Source organism: Aquila chrysaetos, chromosome 23 (genome assembly GCF_900496995.4).
Source record: "Aquila chrysaetos chrysaetos chromosome 23, bAquChr1.4, whole genome shotgun sequence".
In the NCBI taxonomy this organism is placed as follows: domain Eukaryota; kingdom Metazoa; phylum Chordata; class Aves; order Accipitriformes; family Accipitridae; genus Aquila; species Aquila chrysaetos.
The window spans coordinates 9566043-9589690 of NC_044026.1; the positions used below are offsets into that span (position 1 = coordinate 9566043).

The following is a 23648-nucleotide window of genomic DNA, read 5'->3' on the forward strand; positions in this document are numbered from 1 at the left end:
ATACAAAAGAGAGAGAGACAGAAACTAAAAAAAGTGGGAAGAATTGCTGCTACAGCTGAAGTGGTGTCTTCTGAGGAACTCAAGACATTAATCTTACTAGGCTGAGACCCATGCTGCTGCTTACCTATTCTGCCTTGCAGCAATTTTAATAGCCTGCTGGTTTAACCTGCTGAGAAGGTGTAATTAATAAAACTGGCTGGGAAAAAATCCACAAGAAAATTTTCAACTCTTCTTTTTTCCCAAGCCTGACTTCTTTTGTACTTTATGAAATCAAAAGTTGAGGACCATTTTTGCCAAAATACCATGCAACAGAAACTTAATATTTCCTTCAGAAAGCTCAACTTTCTTACTTTCTGTGCTACAGTATCTCAGCAGACGCAGAGTTTTAGAGTGACAGGAGTATGCTGGGGAGTAGATATGTGGCATTGGGGTTTAGGGAATGCTCTGGACTTTGACATCTTCATATGCTGTGTTTTGCCTGTTCAGATAATGAGCAGTGGTTGTTGGACATACTATGTGAGGAAAACAATATTATATTTATCTACTATGTATATTTATCAGAAAGCTTATGTAATATTTGCTGACATTGAGTAATACTCAACAGTTTATGCTGAGCTTGTAACTGACCATGAGTTTATACTCATTGTCCCCATTTCTGTCAGGCAGATTGCGAACAGCGGTGCATGAATCCATTTGCTTTGGTTGTGTAATTTGCTGGTTTTCATTTAATTATACAGAAATATTAATGTTGTTATGTCAACAGTTCTGATGTAGTGGAGATCTGAATGTTTCAGTGGGCCACATATAGAATAAGGTATTAATCAATATGAGTAATAAGAGGCTTGACCCAAATTGTTTTGAACTCTTGTTTAATTTTCAGTCGGTTATTTTTCTTTATATTCAAGAAAATGGAACAAAAATTTGCATTATCTGAACAAAATTAAAAGAGTATTCCTGCAATATTCCAATCCTTGTGCGCCAAAACCTCTGGATTATGTACGTAATGAGTCAGACACATCAAAATAAAAATCCATTGACACTTTGGCAGAGGAAGAAATAATCAAGGCTCTTTATAACTCACATTTTTTCATCATAAGGATTAGTGATTATGCACTGAAATAACACAAACACACAAGAGAAGCCTGTGGTGCTTTAGAAGTACTATTCCTTAAGTGTCTGTCCTGATGAAAACACAGTCTGTTCAGAAAAGCAGACAAGTAACTGAGTTATGATTTTTTGGTTTTTACTGTAACTGCAGTTGAGGAAGAGTTGTTTTACATAGGATGTCTTTGTTAAGAGTTTCTACTTGAGTGTTTTCATCTAAATCCCTTTGTCAGGAGCACATTATTCTTAATAAAACAGTATGCAGCAGTTGTTACCTTTTTTCTTTAAGGTTAGGTAGAAGTAGAAGGGTATAGCCCATTTATTTGTGTTTTCATATTTGTCAATATCTTTATGAATCTCATATGTGATAATTATTGGTTATGCAATTTTTTTTACTGCAGCAGCCAGAATTCCAAGTCAAGACCCAAGCCTTATTGTGCAGGAGATCATAAGGAGTGAAGAAGACAAGCGTGAGTTTGAATTGCCTATGTTTACTATTATGTATATTTCAAGGAGGATCAAGTCACGATCATAACTAACTGATGCATCTGTATAAGGACTAGCTAAAACACCAAGAGATGCCGGTTCCTGACATTTTCATCCAAATGTCCCTTTGAATTTTAACAGTGGAAAAGTAGAGAGACAAAGAAGAAACACGGGGCAGGGGGGAAAGAAAGCCATTTATACATGTAAACAGTCCCACATAAAACAGGATAAGCAATGAGAAGGAAGTGCAGTGAAATGATTTGGTATCAATCCTGATTTGCTAAGATTAGGAAGAATTCTGGAAGTGATAATCCAGGGTAACAAAGAAAAAGCTATGGATAGAATAAAGTGAAAGTCTGATGTATGTCTTGCTCTTATCATTTGAGTAGGGTTTTTTTTACTTATGCTGAGGAGTGCCCTTAACAGGCAAGAGTCCATGAAAGATGAGGGGAAAGGAAATGCTTCGGAGTGTGGAGGTGTGTTTATATAGAGGCTGTATCCACAGCCGTGCACTGCCAAGACACAGCACTCTGCTGGGGGAAGTGCCTCTTAGTCTTTTTAAATGCATCCTCTTTTCCCAAGGCTGTGCCAGCTAGCCCTTTGCTCCCATTCCCCAAACACTGGCATCAGAAGCAGCCACAGTTAAGCTCATAATACACAGATCAGGATCATGTGCCATATGCCATCTGTGGAATATCATGTAAACTGAGCTGGTTGTGTAACTACATTTCTTTGTCATATGCACTGTATACAAAGGGAAATCACTATATATAAAGGAGAACCATTATTAGGTAGATGATACAGAATTTTGTGTATGATGATCTAAAATATTTGTCATTGTGCCTTAATTTAATGATTACTTTGTGGCTTGGGAAAAAAATATTTTTAAATAAATGTTAGTAATAATTTTTAACATTGTAAAGGGTTAGCATTCCATTTAGAGATAATAATAACATTTTTAAAGTACTTTTTGTTACTCACCTTGTGTCATAAATTGCATATAGTTTTTTGTTTTCTTCAACTGCATTCCTAAAAAGAGAGAAAGAGAGAATATCATTTGCATGCCCTGTGTCCATTGCCAAAACAAAATGTAGTTTATGGCCTTGAAGGTTTTCAGACCATCATTGTAGAATCTGGGGATAGGGAAAAAAAAAAATCTATAAATTGACTTGTTCAACCCCTGACATGACAAGATTGTAATAATCTTTTGGAAATTGTCTAAGTGGGTTTTTAATTATAGATCCATGACTCTGTTGCCAAGAAATGAAAAAGGAAAAAAATAGTCACTGCTTTTGTGAAAAACACAATGCAACAATATGGTTTCAATAGAGCAATGAGAATAATTTTCAGAAGAGGTTTCTAATTGATCTAGATGAACGTTATCTAATTCAGTTATTTCATTATTTTTTTATAAGCCAAACTAAAAAAGTACATTGAAGTCTAATGCAATGTATTCAATGTAAAATGAAATACTTTATCTCTGATGTTTTGAATACTTTTATGTCTGTTTAAACACTGAGATTCATATAAAAAAGGCATCTTGAAAATTTGAAGCTTAAGTCTATATTTTTGAGCTTTTTCAATTGAAATCCATGTGACTTTGCAGAACACATTTTGCATTTTTTTGACTAGAAAAAGACTTTTTCTTGAATTTTTTTGTTGGACTGTTTCAGAACATGTGGGAACAAAGGACTCTTCTGAAATAGTGCTACTGATTTAAGGGGGAGCAAAAGAAGATGTTGTCTGAAATGTGTTGGCTTTGCTGGAATCAGCAATAAAATATAAGTTTTAGCTAAGTAGTTTCTGAGAAGGCGTGGTGACTGTAAGGGGCACTCCGTAATAAGTATTGATTTGTATCTTACAATCTGATTTATGTCTCTGTGCATTACTTTACCTGTCTGCTTAGAGAAGTTAAAGAGAAGCAACTAAAAGCATGGGGTAAGTGATCCTGAGTTTGAATGCATTAAGCTCCACTTACATGGGAAGGGTAGATCCTGGGTTTGGTCCCTGTTCCTGGAGTGGTTATGGATTTTACATTAAATATGCACTGGCTAAAGGATCTTAACAGCTGAGTATTGTGAATGCCCAAGTCCCTTGTGCACTGGGTAGGGAGGTGTGGGGCCTCTCTCATGCCTTGGATCCCCTTGAAATAGCCAGCCACCTAAAACAGAACTGGTAGGGCTGGGTAGGGCTCAGGTCAGGTGCCACCATCTAGTCCGTTTAAGATGCCCTGAGACACTGCATAGAACTGTCAGTTACAACACAGGACCTATGCAATACCCACGCTCTAGTGGAGAGAAGTGGAGTCCAAGGGGGATACCTTGGAGCATCCCAATGGCTCAGGATGCTTGTGTCTGGGAACTGGGCTGAGCCTCTCAGGTCAGATTCCATCCAAGAGAAGGATCCCCAGGTTTCTATAGATAGGCTCTATTAACTGAATTGACTAGATTTCTGTTGACATAATGGGAGCACCCAGTTCTCATGTAGACACCTACATCTAATCTTCAGATGAATCCTACTCCAAACTTTGCAATATCTTATGTTCTTTTGATAGTTCGAGGCATCAGGATTCATAAGCCACATTGCTCTGGATTTAAGTATCATAGTATTGCATGCCTGCAACCACACCTGAGCATGCTATTTTCTGATTTGACTGATATTCTCAAGTACAATTTTGTCTAGTGTCCACACTTCTTAGTCGTCTGGTCCACTGTGACTCAGTATAGGCTTGGGGTAATTTCTTGAGCTCAGCAAAGGAGAGAGGAGGGGAGGAAGAGCAAAGGAGGGGCAGCTGAAGCCTCAACACTGACCCAAATCTATCCCCTGATTATAGTCACGTATCTCGTATTGGCAGAGTCACATGCTCAATGTTAAGATGGGAAGATGGCTGGGCTCTTTTTCTGAAGCGTGCATGGCCACTTGCTGCAAGGTATGGGAGCAAGCGCGCTACATTTGCAGAGGCTGGCTATAGAGAGTTAGGGAGCATCCTCAGCCTTCACCTTCCTTTAGGACTGTGCTCCCAAACATAGCCAACGGCACCTGAGAGACAGATGCAACTCACCCTGTAACTATGACAACTGGCATGGGATTTATAGTAAATTACCCATGGGTGGAAGAGGGCACCACTTCTAAATGAACATGTACAATACAGATGGAGTAAGTGTCTGTTTTCAGTCCCCTTACCTAAATATATCCACACCCATAAGATAAAAAGAAACTTGCATATACTAACAGTTTCTGTTAATATAATTATTAAAATTTTCAGAAGAGTGCAAAACATCTTGTAAGGCCACCTTGCGTTTATAACTTTTGACATCCATCAGCAAAAATGCCAATGGCAGGATAGAATTAACTTAGCTTCTTTCTTGGAAGTGAGATCATAATAGCAAAGGGAGATCAGGAAAACAATTAGGCAAATGTAACAGGAAAAATCAGATTTAATCTTTTAAATGCTGAAGTTTCACAATGATCTTTTATTCAGACTGATAATGCACTCCATTTTTGTCTTGTCTTACAAAAATGTAGACACATCTTGATGTTAAAATTCTCTTATTCAGCAGAGTGGTAAAATCCTTTGGTCTCTGCGTTGAAAAATGCCTTCTTGTGAATGATGAGTAAATGGAGTTCATCTCTTACAGAAGTCTCCTGCTGCTGCTGTCTGCCTGGCACCAATAGAAGACATGCTTCTGAAAGTATTACAAAAGTAATTCCCCCATCACAAAAGCACTACATTAAAAGAACTTATATTAAAAGCACTTTGTTGTATATTAATATCATTATATAATTGATTATTCCCATTAAAATGCTTTGCATCCTTATCACAACTTTAATAAAAGAACAAAACTGCTTTGAACATTATACATGCACTTGCCTAGAGCCACTATTAAGCAGAGAGGCTCTGTGTGCAGCCAGGCAGTCATTGATGGTAAATCAAATGGAGGGCATATGGTTTCAGTATTGCTGCTGGTGGAGTTTTTGTTGCTAGAAAGAGCTAATGTTTTGCATTTAGGATTATTAAAGTAACAAAACCAGTACCTCATCTTTTCCCCTTTTTTTCTTCTCATCTCTCTTGAAGGTATACTCAATATAATACAGGAAAACATACCACGAACAACCCATAATGGAAGGTTAGGACCTTCCTGAACTGCAAAATAAGAACTTTGTGTGCTTTTTTAAAGCCCGCACAATTTCTGGATGACACCATGACTCAGAATGTCTCTGGTTGGGATTCCTCCTTGCTGATGTAAGCATCAGAGATTATATGTGTAAGTCTAAGCCAGTTACCATGGGCTACTTTAATAATCAGTGAGAGGGGGAAAGCAAGTCCAAAGACTGAAAGAAACTCCAAAGGCTGAAAAAGACTAAAATAGTGTAAATGAATCACCCTCCAGAAGCACCTAATAACTATGAACATAGCCTATACCTAGCTAGACATCTAACTTTTGGGTATGTAATACTGTGTACAATAAATCCCATCCATGGTGATTTAATGGGAAGGAAGGCTAGATCTGTTTTAGTACATTGAGCATATTGCGCTCTGAAAGCTTGCCAGACCAAGATGTATTACATGTCTTTAGGTTGGAAGTCCATAAGGAATATCTCTGCTAATGGTAAGTGGACAGCAAAGAAACAGGAGAGCTGCTAAGTTAGTACTATATTTCTGGTATTGCTAGAGTCTTTTAACTAAATGTAAGTTAAATTTTAAACAATGATCATCACTTTTCATCACACCTTTAAAACCTACAAGATCATGTAAAAGCAGAAATTAAGTTAAATATCATATTCATTTGAAAATAGTCTTGAGGAGAGTGAAATGTAGTAGCCCCTTCTAGATTAAGGCCAGAACACAAAGCAAGGCTGGTGAATCACAGAATGCTTAACAAGTACTCTTGATGTTATGTATCTAACAAAATGATTCAGCATGAAAATATAGATACAAAGGCTAATATTTATAGCTTGGAAGATAATGCTAACAATAAGAAAGTGAGATATTTCAGCTTCAGATTCTGAAAGCATCTGAACATGGAATGACACTATTGAGAAAAAATACTTTCTTTTTCTACTCTGGAAAGAACTCTGTACACCTCGCACAAGCCATTTACAAACAGGAAGAAAACCAAACGTGATGCTAAACTCCTTCTCCACAGGCTTGGAGAATGCACCTCGTTGTGTTTGAGTCTTTTTCATTTTGAAGTGAAGAAACTACTTTTGTTGATTGACCCAGCATATACAATAGAGACCAAATGAAGCCCATACTACATGGCTTTGGTGCAATAACTATTGGTTGTAACAGCTAGACACAAAACCTCAGTGTAAATCTTCCTCCTTGGAACAGCTGCTTCTGGGCTTCTACCTCAAGATTGCTCGACCCACCTTGCAAAGCCTCCCTCCAGAAACTTCAGAAGCAGTGAGGCATCCGCACCAATGAGTCAATAAAATTCACTTTCCCTTTTCCTAGGAGGTTCAACCCGTGCTAACCAGGTAAGGTATTCAAGGGCATCATTGTCACACAGCGTGACAGGCACTAATGAATTATTTTTAGTACCTAGAAGCCTATCAAGGAAAGTAAGAAAGTACAGACTGAAATGCCAAATGCAAAAATGGGAAACTGTGTTTAAAACTCCCAGGATATTATAGACACAGTTATTGAATTACCATTGTAGATCTGCTGAAACCTCAGTAAGCAGCAGATGATGGAGGTTTCTGCTATAAATATAAGATTCACATAGCTATCTCATATTTTTTAAAGTATAAATTAAGTGGATGCAAGCCAAGTTTTCATAAATAATGCCAAAAATGTTTATGTATGAGAAGCTTAAACTCTGTGGCTCTAGCTGAAATAAATGTTTCAGTGAACATGATTTTAAACATGATTTATTCAAATGTTATGTTAAGTAAGCATTCAATATGCTTTTATGTAATGCTGATGCTCAAGTTACATGTAATTATGATGACATTATAGCATCCTTGATCTTTCATAACCTCTCTAGAAATTCATTTATCCCAGCATCAAGCTCCATAAATAGTATGGAAGTGACAATGTCACATAGTATAAACAGTTACCAGAACAATGCTTTTCAGGTCCAATTCTACAAGGGCTAGCCAGTCTTGACTCCTTTTGACATCAGCCAGAGCTGGGAAGTTTAGCATTGCTCAGAAACATGCCAATGAATTAGCAAGTCTACAAAGCTGTTCGTTGGCATTTAAGAGCAAGGTAGGAAGGATGAAGTGAGAATATGTCAAGATGTAGACTCCTGTTTACTCACATTTTAAATCACTGATATTCTTGAAGGTGTCTAGTTCTAGTTCAAATCCAATAGGTTCTATACCATTATTTTAGTCCACAGAATTTCTTTTCTTTTTAATGCATTCTATTTCCAGATATAAAAATTAATAGGCATAGGGAAAGCTATCAAAATACACAACAGCGGTGCATAAATTTGCCATTATCCTTACAGTAAAGACTGCAGAGTCACTACAGATAGTTCAGTGAAGGTCCCAGCTCCATGCTCAGCAGAGGTCAAAAAGGTAAATAAGTGCTAAGAACAATCAGGGAATTAACAGAACAAAACAGGATCAGTACAGTATTGTAGAAATCTGTGGTCTACCCACATCCTGTAAATTTCGTGCAGTTCTCTTCCATCTCGAAGAGTTTGAGAGGTAGATAAAGGTATAGGAAAGAGCTACAGGGGTGATTAGATGTATGAAATGGCATTGGTAGGAAGAAAGAGACTTGGGCTGAGACTCTTAAGTCTGGAAAGCAGCTGAGGGAGGAGAGATATGATAGATGTATATGAAGTCATAGACTGCCTAAATGATTATTTGTTATTGCTCATACTATAAAAACCAAAGGAGCACTCAGATGGTCAGGCGGTCGGTTTAAAGTAAGCAATATGAAGTCCTTTTTCACACAATGCATAATTAAATTGGGGAGCTCATTGCCAGAGGAAGCTCTGGAGGTCAAAGTTATAAATGGGCTCAAAAATCCATTAGACAAATGCATGAAAAGGAGCTCCATCAATGGCTATTAAAATCAATGTTGTGAATGCAACCTCTGGCTGAGGAAGTCCATAAACCTCAGACTGCTTGAAACTGAAAGGTTATACCTGGGGAAGAGTTGCTTTCTATCTGTGCTGTTTCTTATGCTCCTCCCAAAGTATGTGCTACTGCCCATTGTCAGAGGGAGGACAGCAAACTGGATGCAACTTTGGCTTGATCCAGTATGGGAATGTTTATGTTCAATATGATCAGAAATACATATTTCTGGTTTACTGTGACCCAGCAGTAAAATAATTTTCATGTCTTAAACTGTCCTGTTGTTTTCATTACTACATTTTCCACAAATAAACCTCTGATTTTGCTTCGCTTCCTTCAGAAATTCACTCAGTTGCATATTTTTAATTTCCGTTCTTCGATGCCCCGAAGTACTTGCATACATGCCAGGGTGATAAAAACTTTCCCAGTGTCCCTTCTAACGCTCCTGAGCTATTAGAGGGCTGTTGTAAAATACGTGCATTTTTTCAGAAAGAAAAAATTTCAGATGTGGTTAGTGCTCATAAAATCCTGTAGAAAAAAACCCTCTTTACAGTTTCACAGACCAGAATATATGTTCGACAGGTGTATCCATATTATAAAAGACATGAGATTTAGCTCTTGGTACAAGGTTTGTGCACTTTTGTTGTATATTGGAGTGTACTTCAACTTCAGTGGCAGGAGAAATTATGACTTAGAACAAAGCCTACTCTCTCAGCCTCTTCAATTTGTTTTTATTCTTTTAAGTATTTTTTCATTTTCAGAATGAAAGTTAGTAGTCTGGATAAAATAACAATTGATTCATGAAGAATAGTTGATGCCACTTCTGAAAGGCTTGTGACTGAAAAGGCCAGCTCCCCACAGAGGGATTGGGGGTTTTCCATGCAAAGTTAGATGGAGGCAGAAGAGAGCCTTGAGTTCTCATCCTGGCATCCTAGTGGGCATTGTATATATTATTCAATGACCTGTATTGCAAAATGCAGAAGTCACCTTGACCCAGCATTATGACAGTTTTGAGTGAAAGTAGGTTTCGCTAACATGCTCTGTGCTGAACCCAGTGTTGTGATGTAATAGCCATGCCAATGAGCACATCTATTTGACAGGGCCCATTAGGTACTCCTCAAGTACTTTTACTGCAAAAATTTAAGTTGCCCTTGGTCTCCAAAGAAGTTAGGGTTTCTGTGGATCATTCCTTGGATCCACAGAAAACAAAAAATAATTTCTTTTATTTTGTTTTAAAAATCATATTCTGAAAAACAAAATGGAGAGGCGGCTTTTCCATGAAATGCTCCAGTGTTGGAGTTACTTGAAAAAATATCATGAGGAAGAATAATTTCTTGATCCATTCTAAACCTCGTGAGTATATACATTGCTATACACAAATACATAAAATGGGGTTAGGAATCCCCCTGACATACACTTGTACAGACAAAGCCAGTCCCCAAATTGTGCATGGAAGAACGATTTTAAGATGATGAAAACATGTATGATCAGGTGAAATAATCACCTGGGTATGTACATGATAATACTTTCTCATAGGTTGCTAATGCTTTGTAAGTACAGATCGAAATAATTATTCTAAGTGATCTTTAGCTCTTTTAGTTGTTTAGTTAGGAAGTCTTTATAAATTCAAAGGCTGTCAGCCCGCAGTGTGTCAGGAAACTTGAATTTAAGAGCCCAGCCCTAACATTTACATTCCTAGGTTATGTTTCGGAGTTGGTTGTAGATGTTAAGAATATTGCCTTTGGGACCTTTAAGTGCATTATATCATAGCCTCAAGCTGTACTTTCTTTTATCCACAACTCTTCTTTAAATATCAGAAGTTTTGATTTAAAAGAGAAACAAGCTGGTAACAGAGCGTATGCATCTCTGCATTTTCCCTACTTCACGTCAAGTGTGAGGGTGAGAGAACTGTAAAGTGTAGTTAAATAGTCATGGCAGTCTATGAAAAATTGGAAATGTTCTATGAATTGGAAAACATGGAAATGTTCTCTGCTTCAAAAATGAATCAGAAGAACTAACACCATTTTTATTTTATAGGTTTTTGTGATGTGAATATGTACACTTAAACTGTCCTGAATATATTGGGACATCCCACCATCTGTTGCGGTAGTGCTTTATTCTAATTCAGTGCTTTTAATGGGGCTCGGTGGAACTTTAGCAGCTAAAATTTTTTTTTTTTTAAATGCAAAATGAACATCCAGTGACACTGGAATACTCTCAGCTCTCCTCCTGACTTTGCTGAAAAAGAAAACATTGACTTTAAAGAATGAAATGGTTTAGATATTTTTATTCAAGTGATGTTTCAAAATTCCCTCCATCTTTATTTTAAAACACTATGAAATACTTAAGTCTGAAAGAAGACTGCTGAAATCTGAAGCACATGTTTCAACACCTCAGCTTATCAAGAATTTTATAAACAGTTTTGGATAAGCCTGAAATACTTTTTTATCACCAGTAAACAACAACAAAATATGTCTTTTCATACCCCTTTATTTATTCATATTCATTCAGTGTTTATTCATCCACTAGAATCTTCAAATTGCCTGGCTTTATTCATGATCATCTTCATCAATTGTACTCTGCATGCAAACTGACTAAAAGGCTCTAATATAATTTTTAACTATATTTGGTGTTTTTCTCTCAAAGTTTTCAAATGTTGTCTATACATATATTAGACAATGTAAAATGGGGGCATCTGAAACCTCAGAGAAGAGAGCAGTTACCTCCATTTAAAAATCCCACTTGCAGAATATGGGGCAAACACTATGGAATTAAATCATTTATCAATGACATGCCATGAGTCCTGATTATAAGGTTTCCCTGGCAGATAGGGAAGAGAATGTTAGTCCTCTAATACCCAATACTTTGTTGTAAGTTCTAGGAAATGTAAGTGGTATTTTGCCCCATTGAAAGCAGCTCTACATTCAACGGTGCTTTTGACAAAATAAATCAATTAGACATCCATTTTACAGTATTTCAGACATCCTAATATCCTTCATTTTGGCATGGAAAACTCTTATTTATAGATTTATTATATATGATAAAATATAGATTAACTTTTAACTCTAAACTGCAGACTGCTGAAACTTAGGAGTTATGGAGGAGTTGACTTCCCACTGAACAAATGTTGGCTGCCAAGGAATGCAATTTTGGCCCTCGAGCAAATGGCATACTAAGTCCTCTACCACCAGAAAGTTTCTCGTTACTCCCAAACTACCTGCCTATATATTTTTTTTTCCTTTCACCCTCCCAAGCCCCTTGAAATTTTGGCACGTGGACCTCAGGCAGAGCGGGGACTCCGTCAGAGACTCAGAGCAGACTGAGGTCACAGCGGGAAGAACTGGGAGGCTGGACCCTCTCGCAGCCTTCCCAGCCCTTCATTGCTACTGAGCACAAGGGAACTGCCCTCTCTTTTCGTGGCTCTGTAAGTACTTGCCCTCTGCTTACTCACTTTTTATAAATTTCTATGTGTAATTGCCAAATAGGATGGTTTGGTCTGATCCAGTGTTCCCATTCTTATGTGCTTAAAACTGTACAGAGCTTTGCCATTTCACTAGGTGTCTGTACATTTAGCAGCAGTTTTAAATCTTAACCGAATCTCTCAGTAGAAATGTCTATAATGAAAATAAGCTATAGTTCGCTGAACTTTAGACCCAATTTTGTTTTTGCTTTAGAAATCAATGTCATATTATGCTTTACCAATTTTCTTGCTTTTCATTCAATGCATACAATCTAATAACTTTCAGAAAGTTTAAAACCTCATTCTTTAAAACAGTAGCAAATTGAACAAAACACATACTTTGTCAACCTTTATTCCCTCCTTAATACAATCCCTTCAGTATTAAATGAAATTGCTACAAGTCCACTGTAATTGATGCTAGACTGAAAGAGGAACCAATGGAGCTGACAGCTTCTACGTTTCAATGTGGTATGTTCTGGCGTCTTTTCCAGCTTCCCTCCAGGGAAGATTAATCTAGCTCTTGTAACATAAACCATTTTTTTTAGTCATACTTCTTTCTAATTGTTTTGATTGACACTTATACATACAATCCACTTAGAACAATAATTAAAAAGCAATAATCCTTAGAAAAAGAAAACGTCGTTCTGAGTAACAACTTACTCTTTATTTTTCTGCTAAATTAAGGGGATTATATGCAACTATGGGCCAGATTGTGCCTCACACAAACATACCTACTCTGGAGGTTATGGCAAGCTGCACAGCCCCCTGGGAGCTCTGGAGCTCCATCAGGCACAGCAGACATGTGCCAGATGCTGCACCTTCTCAGGCATACGACATGCTCTCTTCTGGGGGTTTGGCCAGGGTGGAAGATGGGGTTTATCTTCCCATCTTGGAGGATGGTTGATAGACCAGGAATGGGAGTGCAATGCAGACACAGCCCTAAGTGAAATGCACGACTGCCCTGGAAGAGCATGGGAGCATACACACAGGTACGAGTGTGCCCCCACACCTCGTGTGTTGTAGTCACCCTCCTTGTGTCAAGAGCTCCATTAGGTCAAACCTTCCCTTAGGAAGTATCTCTTACGGATGCTTACGGATTAATAGAAGTGCTTGAGATTCCCATCAGCTTTAAACTGTGATAAAACCAGAGTGGTTAGGGCTTTATCTACAGGAGTGTGGCACCATTTTTAAATTTGATGTGACTTCATCTGTTGATAGTCAAAGAACACCCCAGATTAAACTGAGAAGTGTCCTTAATACTGCCTCCGTAAGCCCAGCAAGCTGTGAGCCTGCGTAATGCCATGGGGTGCACGGCTGTATCTGGGGGCATGCCAGGCCCCAAATCTTCTCTTCTTGTTCTCAAAAAAGTATTAAATGCCAGGGCACAACTTTGCTGCATGCAGCCTCTGAGCTGTCGCTTAGCCGTGATCTGCTGCCTAACACTTCAGGGATTAGAAGGGTGCTTAGGTAGGAAGCTACAGAAAATGCAGGCGAGGAGGAAGGGAACTGCTTGAGCACTCTGGACATTCCTTCACAGGGAGCTGGGATGAGAGGGCGTAGGGAGCTGGTGAGATCCCAAGTGAAAGAGAATTTGGTGCAAGTCACTGTTTCATCTGTGCAGCTCGGAGAGATGGAAGGGGCCAAAAAAATCTGCATAAGTCCAGACTTCAGGAGGGCCAACACAGAGGAGACTATATGATGGTATAGCATGGGTACCAAGAGCCATTTTGCTAATGAAGTCAATGGATGGACAAATTTACTTTGTTTCTCCTTTGGAAAGAACCCCACCGTACTGTGGTACTGGATAGCAGCATCTACCAACTACCATAAATAAATTGGTTAATCTGAACTGGTTCTTGTAAGCCATGTGTAGATGTGCACAGTTCTACACCTGAGTTTGCTTTTTTAATTCTCCTCCTATTCTGCTCTACTAGCTAGCTATGTACTGCTATTATTAAAGAACATTTAGTTCATGGTAACTGACTTTTTCATTAGAAGGGTCTTGAATAGGGAGTAGATAATTCAACTTCCAGCTAAGAAAAAGAATAATAAATAAATAATGCTGAAGCCATCTTCTTGTTCCTCCCTAATGGGAGGTTAATCGTTGATCATTTAGCCACTGGGGAAATAGATACAAGGAAAGATTGGGAGGAAAATAATAATTTAAAAAAAAGACTGAAATAAAATTACCCACATTAGCAAAGTTACCAATACCATGGAGTGTCTACATGCAATAGAGAGTGGCAGGGAAGGTTTGCATTATTTATGTAGGCCTCTGAAGGCCTAAGAGCCATGTAGTAGCAGCCAAATCTTATATTTTTTTTTTAAAAAAGGTAGGAAATCTTCTGAATGATTCAGGCCCTTTATATAACATGGAGCATTGCTCAGGTTTCCATGCTGTCACCTGAATCTGGCTTTCCAAACACACTCAACTCTCTCCATGCATCTCAACAAAAACACTTACACAACAAAACTTACAGCATCAGATCCTTTCCACAGTAAACTCTTGTCTTTAAAACGTAAACCTGTGTGCAGTCATAGCTGGGTTAAATAAGCCACAATTGCATAGTTGGTACTTGCAGCCACAGCTTTTGTTGAGTTTAGGCATCATTCTTATTATAACCTTGCTTGTGGTGCTGGCTCACAGCTCTACAGTACCGCTGGTCCTGGAGTGGTGGTACACGGCACATTCTTCCTCCATTCAGGTTTTTCCCTGGTCTCACTGTGACCTTTTTGAAGTACATTCTGTGATATGGAAGATGACAGTGATCTCTCCTTCCCCTTAATCTCTTTCCCTGACACCAAGAAACAGACATCGGTGTTTCAAATTGGTTTTGATTACAAGCATCAGGGTGCTATTCCAGGAAGATAAAGAGTTTTACGTTTAACTCCAAGTACAGCCATGTTATGATCATTTCGATATATTCTAGCACCGAATTCTTTATACTTGGCACGGTCCCTGCTGAAATTCTGCCTGTTGCAATTATGTTCATCTCTTACCTCTCAATAGTAGCTTTATTTCAGCGGCCACTGTTTTCGTGGGAGAGCATGGTAGGAGACTTTTTCCAGTGAGCTCATCAGTGGTTAAAGAAAAAGGGCATTTTCAACTGGCCTGTCTTTCATGGAGGAGCCTACATGAAAACTCACATTCAGATAATGTACATTCTACTTACTTTGCTATGTTTTCTAGTATCTAGGCATCTCTGAAGATGTAGACCTAACCAATAGGAAACACTAAGCAAAAGATATTAAATGAAATTTAGGAGGTCAGATTCTGTCAGACAACAATGCAAAGGGTGATGTACTTCTGGCAAACTTTTACTGAGCAGCAAGGCTGCCGTGTTCACAACAAGCTAAAGATTTCTTCACTGAGATCTCTTTTACAGTCATCCTTTTCATATGTAAACTATTTTTAAAATGTTTTCGATGTGAGACAGCAGATGTTTAATTCATAAGTGACTAGAGGTAACAGCCATCCCTGACAATAATTCTGTGCCTCTTGTTTGTATCCTGCTCATAGCCGGTAGCACCATTTGTAAAGTGAAAAGTAAAAACCCGAAGGACAGAGTGTTGCAAACATTTTTCTACTGAGTTAATCACTGCAATAACTTTGACTATGGGTTCAGTTGCAGTGGGTTCACATGCCCAGAATGAATTGTGTGTGCAGTTCATAAGATCAGGGCCTATAAAGAGACATTTATGGGCATAATTTACTCCAAAATATTTGCTCATGAAGGTTCTCAATATAAGTAGCAAGAAGAAATGCTTTTAATATAATTTTAAAATATTCTTTGAGGCCATATATTGCTTTGGTTTATGCAGTATATTCTTAGTATCTCAAATAGATCTCAGATACCACAGGTAAGAATATCAAGTAAATGTCTAAAAATGTGTAGAATTAGATTACGCTAAAACATGCTCCTTGATTAGACACATTGAAAGGTTGTATTATGCAGTGGATGATTTCTCTTTTATGTCAAGACTACTTCAAATATCACGATTCTAATTTGGTATGTCCTAATTTTAAACCTAGCATCACCAAATGGGGTGGAGATCAGACCAATAAACCTGTGCATACTCTGTCTTGGCACAGCTTAGATCTCCTTCTGTATACAAAAGTAAGCATGACTCCAACTATACTCAAATGAGCCCTGTCAGGGGACTGCTGCACTGGCACATCGTATACATAAATACAAAATAAAGAATGACAATACAGATCTCTGAACAATGTAATTGTAAAGGGACATTTGGCAGCTTGTTTTGTGGATTGCACATGCTTCTAACAGATGTGATAGCAATGGTCTAATAAGCAGTTAAATTGCAGGATAAACATGCTCAGACTAATAAAGTTTGAATTGAAGTGTTAGCATACCACCATGTACAGTGGTCTTCACTGTTTTCCTTGCTATTTTCAACAGCAAAAATCTATTTGTTAAAAGAGGAGCTCTTTGGGGGGATTTTATTTGTATACAAAACCAAAGACACTGTAACAAATTGAACAGGTCGCCTACCCTGCAACTGATCTGAGAACCCAGAAAAATGCAATTTAAGAATGGGAATACAATGGTGTGATCAGAACAGACATAAAAAAAAAAAAAAAGAGGGCAGACTTGTTTTTCCTGGTTTTCAGACAGAAATAATTGCACATGAAGAATGGATACACGTGCACAGCCAAAATGTTGTTTCTGAGTAGAGCTTTTGTGGCAGGGTACAAGTTACAGACCTAATCATGTGCCTGCGCAGAAGACAATTGCCTTAGAAGAATATTATGATGGCTGCCAAAATCACGTGCTTTAAGGTTGGACAACACTAGAACCTAAATGGATAATGAAATCCTAATTGTGCTTTCTTGTAAATCAGTATTAAGATTTTTCTTGAAATGTGTCTTTGTCTCCCTTTTCTCCAAAGAACCCTTTATCATTCATTACACAGGATAAGTAGGTACTGATTACACAGTACCTACTGAATAAGCAGCTACTTAGAAAAGTAATCTTCACCAGCCAGTTAGCAGTGCCTTATTTACTGCGCACCCAAAGCCTGCAGTAAATACAGAATTATTCATTTTTTCATGGTCGTTTCTGGGCCACTCATCACTGTAATATTTGCATGCCTCAAGAACACAGATGAATTTATCACTGCCGAAAGATAGGAAACCATTATTATTATTCCCATTTTACAGCTGAAGAGATAGGGACTTGCCTGGAGCTACACAGTGAATTAGTGGCAGAGCAAGTATTAAAATTCATGGCTTGCAACCCTGTGCACATTGCTGGAGACTGCACTGCCTTGCAGTCAGAGGTGCTGAGACACCACAGCTCTCGCCGACTTTGTCTACCACTGCAAGTGCTCTGTAAGCCTTGGGCAGCCCAAGTTGGTCATCCATAAAATAAGACACACAGTTAATAGTCAGCTGCCAGAATATTGGATTTATCATCACATTAAGAGACTAATACTTGAGTCCGCTGTTTACAAAAGGGTCTTGAACCTGGTTCACCCACACCTGGGTGAATGTCTTAGCTACTGGGGTGCTGGTGAGTCCAGGGTGGGTAATTTACTTTTCTGTGGTGTAGACGCTGGAACTCAAAAAGCTGTGATAAAAGCACCATAATGTGATTTCAACAAAATGGCACTTTACGATGAAACACATTTAGAGTGGAAAACTAGCTGACAGGCTTAAGGTCTCTTCTCTTGGATTATTCACCTGAAACTCATTCCCTCCTGCTGTCTTGAGCATACCCAGGATTCTGCCCCAGCGCTCTCCACACAAAAAGCATCTGATTAACATTTGATGGCTCTTGTTTTGTTCTTTTTAGTAAACTGGGAAAACACCAGTAGATCAAACTGCAACCATTCCAGCAGTCATATTTTATTTAAGTCACTTTTTGAAGCTATTCTTTTGATCTTCTTCTGTGCACCTGAGATGCTAAGTTCATTGACCATTCCCACTCTTCTGTTGCTAAAATTAACACGGGTGTTAGCTCCCTGCATTCACAAGTGATGTGTTTAGGCTACCAGGTAAAGTTACTTGTACACAGTTGACCAGCAGTCTGTGATCCATTCAAGTACACAGCTCCAAATTTGAAACTAATCCACTAGTTTTCAGTTGCTGAAGGTGAAAGGCATGGTGATAAATCCAGCTTATCTTGCTTACGCAAGTAGCCCTGTTTCTCCAAAATGTGCAACCAATGGAGTTGTGGACTTTAAAGAAGGAGCAGACACAAAAAGTGTGCAGCCTGGGGACCTGGACAGAGTGTGCCACGCTGTCCCTCCAGTTCATATGCCTGTTTGCTTCCTTCAAAAACTACAGCAGAAGTAGTCAAGGAAAACACTCTGCACGCAGGACTGACCTTGAACCTGTTACATCCTAAATATGCAGCTTGGAGGTAGGGTGCTTTCCTTCCCTCCAGGCCAAGCTTTCCTTGGTGGGGGCTGGCACATGGGTATTCATCTCCACTGATAGCTGACCCACTCAACACTCAACCACTTCTGTACAAGTGGAACAGTTTATGAGGAGAGAACAAGGAAAATCCATACAAAGTTCCCTATGTCCAAAAAGATAACGGCTGCCCATAGCAAAGAGTTCATCTGCGTTTGTCCCAGCCAAAGGGAATATGGGAAGCATGGGTTGTATGATGATTCCTCACAGCTGTTCTGAACTCTTTCTGCAACTATAACCTCCTCTTCCATCCTGCTGACTTTTTTAGAAATATTAAAAGCAAAATGCTCAATATCTCTAGTTTTTTACTCTGCTTTTTTTCCATTGACTGGTACAAATTGGCAAATTTTAGCCTGCTCTGCTCTTGTTTTGTGAGCAAGCCACCTGCATTTTTCATTGAATAAATTATTTACCAAAAGGAAAAAAAAAATGCCCCTACTTCATATTTGTGCTAAATCTCATTCTTCAGATTCAAACAAACTCTCATTGACTGAATCATAATTACTGGGTCACACTCGAGGCATAACATCAGCTGATGTATGGGTGTAGTTCTGCTGCCCTTCACTTAGCCAGTTTATACTACATGAAGATCTGGCTTATTGACTGATACACATAATACATGTTATTGTTTTTATCTTTCTGGACTCCACTGCACTGGGACTGACAAAATATTTTCACACAAAGCTGTAGGGCTGGCATTGCCTGCATTGGTGTGGTATATTATAATGCTTGCTATAGTTCAATCATTAATATTTAACATCCTGTAGTGTTATACATAGATCATACTTGTGAAATCTCCATCAATACCTTTTCCAAAACAAGGCATTTTCAGGTTATATCTCCTTTTTTTTTTTTTTTTTTTAGCAGCTCTGTCCAATTTCTGTAAATGTTAATTCTAGATTGAGCAATTTAAAAACTAATTTTTGTTGAAATTTTATTAATTTTAGCACTTGAATCTATATAACAGAAGTCACATTTAATGGGATTTGGAACTGCAGAGAACATTTATTCCCACCTAACCCTTGCCAGTAAATTCAGCCTGAAAATCAGTATATTGCAAATCCTAAAATAAATGTAAGTTGTGTCTACAGCTTTCCAAATGGTATGCATTAATGTATTTTTTATAGCAGCAGCTAATTATTATAATGAATCATTACAGGGTGACTTGAAAGCTTATGTAAAATTTTACAAAAGTGGAAACTAATATTTGTTGGTATCTTTGACAGTTACCTGTGTTGATCAGAAACTGAAATAATGAGTTCTGTCAATATGCCCAGTGCACATGTAAACAACACAGAGAAATGCAGTAAATATGGAAACTATAGCAGCCAAAAAAGACCTGAGTTCATCACAACTTCAAACATGCTAATCCAACCTTATCTTAGCATTTACATAGCCAAAACCCAGTTGACACATAGACTTGATATGTACATACATGTATCAATCAAGAGGCATAAAAATTTATAGCTTATAACCTGAGAGAGAGATACACATATATAATGTATGTATAACAAAATTCGGAGATGTACTGTCAAATAGATTTTGGTACCTCTTGTCTGTATATAACCAATTTCTAAACTTCAAGTACTCTGTCCTTAACATCACTAATTACATTAGGTTACTCTAGTCCTATATTGCCCATGAGTACACTCACCTTCCATCCATTATGAATATTTGAATATATACTTAATGAAGACTTTATCAACATTGATCCTTCCATCTTAGTTCAATGAATTTCTGTGTTGTTCCTTCTAAGATGTGTTTGCTCCTTCCTGTTATGAAGGAATTACATGTACAGTAGCATATGCATAAACCCTTGAATATTGATGCAGAACTTGTATGCTCTAGTTTAAGCCTGATTAATCTTTCTTTATGAATCATATGTATGAAACTGAATCATTGTGGTTATTCTCCACAAAGTGCTTTCTTACTTAGATGCTTCAGAATACAAAGTAAGTTTGTGGTGTGTTTTTTTTTTCTCAACTGTACCATTAAAGGTGTGCTCTGTCCTCACACTGTGCACTGCGCACTCATACTTACAGAAAAGATGCACCCGAATCACCAGGACTGAGGCCATAAAGATCATATACAATGCTACCCTAATGACCCATTATTTTTTAAATATAGATACAACTGTTAATGTAGCCAGCTAAAATACTAAGCAGTAAATTCAGCCATTTTGAAGAAATTAACTGAAGTTATTTTATATATGATAGGATCACAAAGTTCCAGTTCAGGGGTTTTCTGAGTTGATGCTCACTTGTGTGCAATAAAAAACTCCTAAGTTTACACGGAAAACTAAGTTTAGGTGTAAGTACGTATCACCAGTGTTTAACACAGAATAATCCACTTGAACACATTTAACATTAAGTTACAAGTACCTTACATGTTTAGAGAACACTTATTCACCCTTTACATTATTATTTCTTTCTGTGCAAAAGTATGGTTTATATCTTTCATGTTTAAAAGTTAAATTCTGGAGAACTGGAAGATCCACAGGCAATCACCCAGGAATGTCAGGACACAATGACTGCCACTGCTGAGTAAGCACGCAGACTGAGAAGACAAAATGTGCTTCTGTTTGCTGACTTTGGCTTTTGAATACACCTGCTTCTCAGTAGGCCTGCTAAGAAACTTAAGTACACCTATTTGCACTGTCATTCCCACACTATTAGCACAATACCTATGGTTGCAAAGCAGGGAACCTGTAATCAGTCCAGCTCAAGAGGTGGGCAAAATGTGAACTTCGCATCTGTATCCACTGTGTCCATATAGGTACATTAAATCAATTTGCTAGTTTGGCCCAGGACGTCAAATCTAAGAGATCTTCCGGTTATAAACCTTGATTGAGTGACACCCTTATTTCAAACCTCCTCCTGCTTGCAATGCCAATCTCACTAGTCCACAATCTTATTTCTGCTAAAACCACTGTGCCAACAAGAGAAGAAACCAGGGGCAGATTCAAGGTGAGAGAACAGCAGGCACTTGTTTATGGGTTATAACAGTCATGGAGGAGGTTACTTGCTGCAGAGTTCATGGATATCCAGACAAAAACAGCTTGTATTCTCTCAAAGCAAGAGGAAAGCAAACGAGAAAGTCACAGTTTATACTGCTATGGAAATCTGTGGACTGTGTGGTGCAGGAGGGACTTTGCTAGGTAGCCCCTACTGTCCCCCAAATCTAAGACCATGAACTAGCTTGGCTTTCACAGTTTGTCTCTCAAGGGCAGACTTTGGTAGACTTTACAGGAACAGGGAGAAGATTTCACATCTGAAACTGGCAAGGATGTGAATAAAACCTCAATTCTTCCATGGGAAAAAAACATCCGTGAGCAGGTTTGACCCCATGCTCTGACTTTGCAATGCCGTCCACTGGTGTAAAGGAAAGTCTCTCTTTTCCAGGACAGAGGACAAAAGGGCCATCTCACTGGCAAGCTGGACTGCTATGAGCGAACTGTCAAAACCTGCCTGTGCACAACACTTCCCTGCAGAGGCACTGCAAGGGCAGTGCCAGGCCCCAACCGCACCGTTGGCCCTGGCCCTGTGCTCCTCACCGACCAGCTCCAGGCTCCCAACAGTTACACTCATCTCACCCACACAGGTGGAGTTTAAACTGCGTAAACCTGGTCCGGCTGGGTTAACCTGTCGGGGGGATAGGATCTATAAGGGAGACGGGAACTGCAAGGGGTCAGGCAACAAGGTGGGTTTGGGGAAAAAGATGGAGCCTCTTTATGTGTCTTTATGCAGAAAGACAGGGACGGCGTTGTAGGTAACAGACAATGTCTGCTTTAATGCTCTCATGTGAGGATTTAAAACCTTGCAATAGGCTGTAAAATGTTGGAAGTGTTCTCCACTCCTTCTGGAGGGGGGGAGGTATCTCTAGATATCATTTCCCTGGTCTAATGGGGCAAAGTGTCTAATACAGATCCAAACTCATTTAAATTTCCTTCCAGCCACTTTTGAGAAATAGGACTGCCAGCACCTGAGGCTCTTGTCTCAGAGCATGGACTTCTGTAAGGTGCCTAGAGTGGTTTTTAGAAACACTGAAGGTTAGGGCACGCTACAGATCCATGACAGCAGCGTTCAAGCATACCCTCGACGTTTGCTCAGCTGTTAGTCTAACATGTGGAAATGGACCGAAGCATAGTTTGCCCAGAACAGATAGGATGAACTGTCAAACAGAAAATGTGGCATTTCATTCATTTCTAAACTGAATGTGTGCAGAGAGCAACCTGCTCAGGATTAGCTTCAGATTTTTTTAAACCTTTGAACCTGCAGATTTGGGAATCACAACAAATAGCACGCAGAAGCATTGGTGTTGCTTGCTAAAGATGTTGCCTTTCAAAACCAGCTGGAATCTTGCTGGGACAGAGTAGGTGGTCACCTGCCTCTCTCTCCCAGTGGCACCACTGATGTCTTCTGTGTCACACGAAAAGGGACCAACTCTATCTCTGAGAAATCCTTTCCAATGTTACTCTGCCTCCAGCCGTTCTTCACAAAGCTCTGTCAAGTATCTCTCTCTTGCCACAGGGATGCACAAAACAAACCACCGAAGCACCAGGACCTAAATGCAGCCCTGTTTGCAGTGTGGCCTGTCAGACAAGTGAAATGCAGGGCACTGGTCATGTTTTATGGGTGTCCACGGCATTATAGAGTGGGCATGCATGAGGGGAAAAAAAGGGCTTTTGATATCGCTCCTTATCATTCAGAAATACACCAAATGCTTCAAAGTCTATCAGACTCTAATACCTCTCACATCATCTGTTCCTATGTTTCACTACCCTCAAGGTAAAACAGTGTTTTCTTGTGTTCACCTGGAATGTCATGGTTTTTAATGTGTGCCCACTGTCCCTTGTCCTGTCAGTGGGTAGCACTGAGCAAAGTCTGGCTCCTTCTTCTTCATTTCCTCCCATCAGGTATTTATACATATGGATAAGACCCCCCTGACCCCTCTCTTCTCCAGGCTGAACAGTCCCAGCTCCCTCAGCCTCTCCTCATAGGAGAGATGCTCCAGTCCTTTAATAATCTTCTTGGCCCTTTGCTGGACTCTCTCCAGTATGTCCATGTCTCTCTCATACTGGGGAGCCCGAAGCTGGACCCAGCGCTCCAGGTGTGTCTGACCGGGGCT

The 23648-nt window shown here is 39.0% G+C and overlaps 1 protein-coding gene across 1 annotated transcript in view; it reads right to left on the reverse strand.

The window, feature by feature from the left end:
* Positions 1-23648, reverse strand: part of GABRB3 (gamma-aminobutyric acid type A receptor subunit beta3) — a 195442-nt gene that overhangs the window by 118559 nt on the left and 53235 nt on the right. The window contains exon 2 of the mRNA XM_029998747.1: positions 2572-2619. Within this exon, the coding sequence (XP_029854607.1) occupies positions 2572-2619 (48 nt within the window). The remainder of the gene's footprint in view (positions 1-2571; positions 2620-23648) is intronic.